This window comes from Pollicipes pollicipes, unplaced genomic scaffold (genome assembly GCF_011947565.3).
Source record: "Pollicipes pollicipes isolate AB1234 unplaced genomic scaffold, Ppol_2.1 Scaffold_5724;HRSCAF=6776_pilon_pilon_pilon, whole genome shotgun sequence".
Lineage (NCBI taxonomy): Eukaryota > Metazoa > Arthropoda > Thecostraca > Pollicipedomorpha > Pollicipedidae > Pollicipes > Pollicipes pollicipes.
Window position 1 is genome coordinate 3,660,867 of NW_023596746.1, and position 7,678 is coordinate 3,668,544.

Below are 7,678 nucleotides of genomic sequence, written 5' to 3' on the forward strand. Positions count from 1 at the left end.
GCCCTAGCAGACCAGGCTAGGTTCCAGCTTGCGATTGTTTACGTATTATCGCGATGCTGATTTGCGGTTTATGTGTCCGTTGTGTGGGTGATAAGAGTTTATTAGTTTAGTTTCGCCAGCGGTGAAACGTTTCTTTTGAACAATTACTTGGATAAGCATGCCGAAGGCTACACGGTCACGCGCAAAACAATTTGTGACAGGCCACCTGGCTCATCTGTCCCACTACCAACTGCCAACTACGGGAAAGCCTTGAGTTACACCAGGTGGCTGAGTGAATCGAAGAAGAATCTCTCTATTGCAATGTTTAAGACCGCGCCGGTAGAAATCAGGGAACTGTGAACCAATGAAGCAATCCTTGTACATGATCTAAAACACGTGACAAAATTGATCGCGAGAGATTTGTATCATCCCAACAGAGGTATCGGCAAGAAATCAGAGAGAGAGAGAGAGAGAGAGAGAGAGAGAGAGAGAGAGAGAGAGAGAGAGAGAGAGAGAGAGAGAGAGAGAGAGAGAGAGAGAGAGAGAGAGAGAGAGAGAGAGAGAGAGGGGGGGGGGATACCACCGCGCCACCACCGCGAAATTCAGCAAGCTTCTCGATGTCGCGAAGTACAAGTGCAAGTCCCAGCGCGGCTCACCATGTCTGATCGCCTACAGCGTGTAGCAAGAGGAGCTTGCGTTCTTGAGGGACTCGTGCAGGCACCGGAAGCTTACCCTGGGGTCATATGACCGGGACACATTTGTGACTAGGGAGGCTCGCGAGGTGCGGAGGATGGCCAGATAGCTCCAAGGGCGTCGTGGCTCAGCCGCCAGTGAGGCGGTGTCTGCTGCTGAACCCGAGTCGCCTCCCGGCCGGCTGTTGAGCCTGCGCCGCCTGTTGAACCAGCGCCGGGTGCTAGTGCTGTACTCGAGCCTGCTTCGGGACCAAGTGGTCTCGCCTCTGGCGAGTCAGCCGAGAGCACGAATTCTGATGCGGCTCTGCACATGGTATAAGGTGGCGACGACTCTGATTGTTCGTTCCGGGTGGGACCGCTGCCACTGCAGATCGCAACTTTAACGATCTAACACCGCTTTGGCGGTTGACAGTTATGGTGGCTCGAGCCGGCACGCCACTGCTGTCATCGACGCCCTCCATTAAGACAGCTGAGATGGACTGGCTGCGTAGATTCTAAGAGGATCTGGCGCGCAGGAGGCAGAGCGAGAAAGAACACGACTGATCAAAATGCTGAATCAACCCACCAGTCAGGTCTGACCATCATCTACTTCGACAGCCGCGAAGGCAGGACCTACATGAACCACACGTAGCCACGCAAATGGCGTCGAAAAACAAGTAGTTGTCATCGCTGAGCCAGACAGCCGCTACGTGACTCATTTCACGTCCGAGTCCAGCCGCGCCCTGCATTTGTTCAACGAGTTACACTCCGTTGAGCCTGCAGGGCGACGGTCACGTCAATGTGCTCGGCTGCGACGACACGGTCGTCAACACCTGAGAGAACCGGAACGACAGGTGGCGTGTTCCGACTGTTTGAGCTGGCCATCGAGTCATCCGTGCACTGGCTCATCTGGCAGCGGCACGGCAATGAGCTGAACCTCCTCCGTCTGCTGCTGAGCTCGGACGGCACGACCACAGGAACGAAATCTTTTTCTGGACTCATCGGCAAGATGTGCGCCGGTGATGGCAGGAGAGGGACGTGTTAGCTTTCGAGCCCATACCGCGGAATGTGCCAGACCTGCCGGTTGACCTGATCCAGCAGCTGAGCACCGATTAGGAGCTGCTGTACCTGTTGGCCTCCGGTGTTCAAAACGGCTTCGTCCGGACAGCGACAGCCCTGCGGCGAATTAGACCAATGAACCACGCGAAGTAAATATGCAACCGCATTATTTCGAATTCATAGCGATGTATGTTTAAACTTTATCACGCATCATTTGGTATGTTATGTGCTCACCATTGAGCATCAACTCATTATCATATGTTGTGTCATTGTAGGTCGTATCATTTGTTCGTTGATTCATGCTTATTAACATATTTGCTAATATGTATTCCGCTGCATTTAAGGACTTTATTGTCAGAATGATTACATACACTAAAGCAGCGCAATAATGCTCGCATGATATAATGTTCAATTCGTAACGAATTCCTCTAGTCTATCCGCTTTTGCTTTCAGATGATTGACACGGGCCGCTCGCCAGCTCATAGCTTACACCTTCACCGAGACCGCCAGCAGCGCTTTGAAGGACCTCGTCCAGTGCGTGGTCGGCCACTGTGTGCCGGTATGGTCTGCCATCCCGCATAACAGTAGCTGCGACTTTGAATCACGCAACTTGTTACGGAGCTTGTTTGGGAGAAAAGGCGCGGCATGGCCTCAACACGGCCAAGCTCAGGCAAGGCCAGACTCTCCCAAACGTCAACTCAAGGAGAGATCTGTTCAGAAGACAAGCTGGTAATTGTTAACTAACCACATCCGCAAAGTATCAGACTCCCGTTCTGACTTCAATCCATCATACAAACTCCCGAATCTTTATACATCTTTATGTCTCAGTTGGTCAATGTAAATGCATGATCACGACACGCACGGTGTCTTCTAGCAATTCCATGATTGTTGTGCTTCTATCACAGCCCACTTACTCTACCACTATTTATCACTATCAGTATCTGCGTCTGCCGCAGGTGGTCTTAGCAGCAGGCCACGACAAGGCAGCCGCTGCTGCCGCTGCACCATTCCATTCGCCCGTTGTCCGGATGCCGGACGGTCCCTCGAAAGGGGGTAGACAGAAGAGCGGGCCGCTTGAACAGCGCTTGGCGCTCCCGCAGACGCGTCTTTCTGCGTCTCTGCCTTCTAGTTCAGCAGCACGGCGGCATTAAAGTTGGAGGTACGCGCAGCCCGCATGATGGAGACGGCAGCGCCGCGTATCAACCAGCCTGGCAGCGACTAGTGCAGCAGTGCACGTGCACGTGCCGGACACGGGCACGTGCCGCAGGACAGAGTGAGACCATCGGGGCAGTGCTGAGAACGCTTGGAGCTGCAGCTGGAACTTCGACAATATGAACAGCCCAGCTGCGACGGTACTTCTGCTACTGCGCGATCTCCTTCATAGCGTGTTTCGGGTTTTCGGTCTGTGAGCAGCTGCTGTTTGGGCCGGTGTATCGAACATACAGGTTCGGCCAGGAGCAAGATGTGCATGGGGTCGCCCTACCCTCGCTCTACACCCGTGCTGCAGGCTGCGGACCTTGCAACAAGTATTAAGTTGCACACCAGGCAATATACCCTGCATCGTATGCTACGCATGGTTTTACTTGCAGCACACGTGTTATCTTAGAGAAGTGAAAGCCTAAAGCAGAACTAAGTAACGTCCTCTCATGGGTTCATACTCAACAACACACAAAGCGTCTGCCGTATGACGATCAATCGGGCATTGTCTGATCCGCACATAAGACCTTAGACTGGTACATTTTTGTGGCGACTTAAGGAGCGCTCCGCATTATCGTTTTTATACGCGAAGCTATTTCGTATTGCTTGCCGCCCTCGGCTTCATGTTACTTGCGGCGACCAACGCCGCCCAGGGTGTGGTGACTGCAACGCCGGGTGTCGGTCTACAGCGACATTATGAGCGATTCGCGCGTCACGAATTACATTTTTTTAGGAAAAACTTTTGCTATCCCGTGTACTTTTGGCCTCCAATTCCAAATAATTTCTTTGTCTAACTCGGTTTTGTCTCTGATGACGCACCTTAGTGCAGAACCAAGGGAGAATCAAAGCCAGCTGTTTCTCTGGTTGACATTGATTTGGCATGCGTTACATACTTCTAGGTGCTAAAGCAATGTGCCAATTGATACAATAGACACACCATACGGGGAAGGAAATCACCCTGCGTCGGTTATAAATAATTGCTGTGACACGTTATAAATCAAACATCAGACGATTGAAGTGTGTAGTAACGGGAAGACGTGTTATGTAGATTCAAACTCCGAACGTCTTCGCAGAGTTAACAAAAGTCGGCCAACGAATGTGTGTGCATAGCAAAAGTATAAAAACAGGAGGGGAAGCCAAGTCATTCAAAGTTTTGGTATGGACAAAGCTATGGGCACCCACATTGGATGGGTTACACATAAACTTGGGAGAAATGACTTCAAGAAGCACCAAATATGGTCACTTGTTGCGCTCGTCTAGTCACAATAAATTTTGCTCGCGCTAACCTTACATGCAGTAATACCAAGGAACAAATAAAAAACGTTAACGTTTTCATATCTTTCAGAGTTCAGAACTGATCCGATAGACAATACAAGCGGGTAGGTAACGAGCAGGAAAGCACCACTGATTTGGAAAAGTAACGAGCGACCGCATCCCACGGGTATCAGGTGCATCCCACTGGTAGCAGGTGCATCCCACAGGTATCAGGTGCGTCCCACTGGTAGCAGGTGCATCCCACTGGTAGCAGGTGCGTCCCACTGGTAGCAGGTGCATCCCACGGGTAGCAGGTGCATCCCACTGGCAGCAGGTGCATCCCACGGGTATCAGGTGCATCCCACGGGTAGCAGGTGCGTCCCACTGGTAGCAGGTGCATCCCACTGGTAGCCGCGAGGCCCCTACGAATATCCGAGGGGCGCAGATGCATTGTTTGGGGACAAAGCCCGAACACCATGGAGACTTGTACCCACAAGACTGACTGGCGCAGTGAAAAACACGGACGTGAAGCACGAAACAAGCATGAGCGACTCTGCCACGGACGTAACGGAATTGTACGATCGCTTCTACCATGTTCCTACAGGGTATCCCACAATCACGCACCACAATTGTGCCCATAATAAGTGAGTCAATATCCCAGCAATCACGATCTGATACGATGTATTTTATAGGCAGTAAGTTTTCATTTTGTGTCACTTTTAATACGTCGCTCTGGATGATGCATCATTCCAACACGGGTGAAAGAATCAAGACCCTTTGATTTCTCCCAGAAACTAAGTTAATCGCTTTGACACAGCCCAAATGAAAAACATCATCCAACCCAGACCGCTGCGATATCAAAAATTGTAATGGCTGTCGAAAAGGTTCTTGCTAGTGCAGCAGTCCAGAGCCAATACAGAGGAGTCTGTGGGCCGGAGAACACAATGTCGGCACATCCAACTATTACACACGTGGAAATGCTAGTGTTCCAGACGACCAAAATTTCTGTGCGGCGTGCCACTCCCGAGACGCACGTAAGTCATCTTACAACGCACCGGATACTCCAGAGTGCTCTGGGTCCGAATCCATACAAGACCTCTGCCCGCCAAAAACTGGCAGAAACCGACCGGGTGGAGCGGTCGGCTTTTTGTCGCTGGTGGAAGCAGAAGTGCGCCCGTCCAAGGACTTCGTCGGCGATATCTGATTTCCGAATGAGGCTTATTTTTACCCTCCCAGCCAAGTAAACCGTCAGAGCTGTCAGTTCTGAGATTGAGGTCCACCCGATGGGGCTGCTTCTTAAGACCTTGATTAATTCGCCTCAGGCAGCTCTGCTTGCTGCCCTCCACTCAACGGATAAAGCATCATCGAACTTTCCTTCTTACAGGGCCGTCACAGCGAGATCACAGCTATCGATATTGAGCGCAATATCTTCATGCCGAATCGATTCTGCGCGGCACTGGAACGGAGGTGCGTTGGCAACCCACCAGTGGGTTCAGCGACGCGAGGAGGCCCCGCACACGGCCTGGACGTCACTGCAGTCAGTGCGAGCTCATCTGGACGGTCGATTGATCTCCAGGAGAGACCTGACCAGTTTGCCAGCGCATATTGCAAACATAACTCTCTAGATTTCTTCTTTATATGGTATCTCAAGGCGCGTATTTACAGATCAGGATCAAAAGGTCTGGATGAGCGCAAGGAAAGTTTAAGAAAGCTGTTGGTCAGCGAGAAGTGCCGCAGGGGTCGCGTATAAGGCTTACTACAGGGCCGACGTGTGTCTGGTGCGACAAGGAAGAATCCTTGAGCACATGCTCTAGATAAAGCGTCTTTTGTCAAATGCTCTATTCTTGTTGCCAAACAATATAATATAAACTGCGTCTTCATTCCACGCTAACATTGTTGGTTCAGTTCTCTGTGTGTAAGATATTGACAATCTAAATGCAGTGCATAGTTGTGGGACATTCATAGGGAGAGAGAGAGAGAGAGAGAGAGAGAGAGAGAGAGAGAGAGAGAGAGAGAGAGAGAGAGAGAGAGAGAGAGAGAGAGAGAGAGAGAGGGAGAGAGAGAGAGACAGATATATATATATATATATATATATATATATATATATATATATATATATATATATATATATATATATATATATATATTGACGGAATTAGGTGGTGTATATACCACCAGCCAGGTGGTATATATACCACCATATATATATATATATATATATATATATATATATATATATATATATATATATATATGTATATGTATGTACGTGAAACTGTGCGCAACCCACATTCACTTCTTTACCCGCGTTCGCGCACCAAGACAAGCCCACCTACCACATGTATTTGATCCAAAATACATTCACGCTGGCAAAAATGATTGGACCTGCCGGAAGCGGGCCGACCTAGCGTGATGGGCTGCGTGTCTCGCGCATGGTCTGCCACCGGGACGCGACCGAGCGGGCCGGACCAATCATGACCTCGCGTCAGCACCAATATCGCCGGCCTGCGTCAACACGTGCCCGGGGCATATGAATACGCTGGCGCGTGTCGCCACAGTCATCTGTTTGTCCGCGACCGCGCGCCGCAGTCGACACGGCGCTGATGGGCGCTGGTGTGAGAACGGATGATGCGGCGCTGACGGGCGCTGGTGTGAGAACGGGCGACACGGCGCTGATGGGCGCTGGTGTGAGAACGGGCGACACGGCGCTGATGGGCGCTGGTGTGAGAACGGGCGACACGGCGCCGACGGGCGCTGGTGTGAGAACGGGCGACACGGCGCTGACGGACGCTGGTGTGAGAACGGATGACACGGCGCCGACGGGCGCTGGTGTGAGAACGGACGACACGGTGCTGGCAGGCGCCGGTGTGAGAACGGACAACACGGTGCTGGCGGGCGCCGGTGTGAGAACGGATGACACGGTGCTGGCGGGCGCCGGTGTGAGAACGGACGACACGGTGCTGGCGGGCGCTGGTGTGAGAACGGAAGACACGGTGCTGGAGGGCGCCGGTGTGAGAACGGATGACACGGCGCTGACGGGCGCTGGTGTGAGAACGGAAGACACGGTGCTGGAGGGCGCCGGTGTGAGAACGGATGACACGGCGCTGACGGGCGCTGGTGTGAGAACGGGCGACACGGCGCCGACGGGCGATGGTGTGAGAACGGACGACACCACTCTGACGTGTGCTGGTGTGAGAATGGACGGCAGGGCGCTGACGGGCGCTGGTCTGAGAACGGACGACACGGTGCTGGCGGGCGCTGGTGTGAGAACGCGCGCGCAGGAGCAGCCGGACCCCCTGACAGTCTGGCAGGTTAATGGTAGAAAGAAATTTTCCTTTATGTAGTTCGACTTTCTCGTGCCTTCCACCCACAAGCCATTTTTGATTTTTTGCGACGCATCCCGTTATGATGCTGAAAATTAAAAATACTATACGAAATGAGTGGCATCCTTGATGACCCCGATACATACTGATCGTGCTTGCTAGCCCGGTCAATGCAACATCTTTTACACAAAATGA

General features: G+C 51.9%; 1 protein-coding gene across 1 annotated transcript in view; it reads right to left on the reverse strand.

The window, feature by feature from the left end:
- The window catches only part of LOC119102332 (lipoamide acyltransferase component of branched-chain alpha-keto acid dehydrogenase complex, mitochondrial-like), a 4,954-nt gene extending 3,001 nt beyond the window's left edge, over nt 1–1,953 (reverse strand). The window contains 1 exon segment of the mRNA XM_037225700.1: nt 1,944–1,953. Within this exon segment, the coding sequence (XP_037081595.1) occupies nt 1,944–1,953 (10 nt within the window).
- Between the last annotated feature and the right edge of the window lie 5,725 nt (nt 1,954–7,678).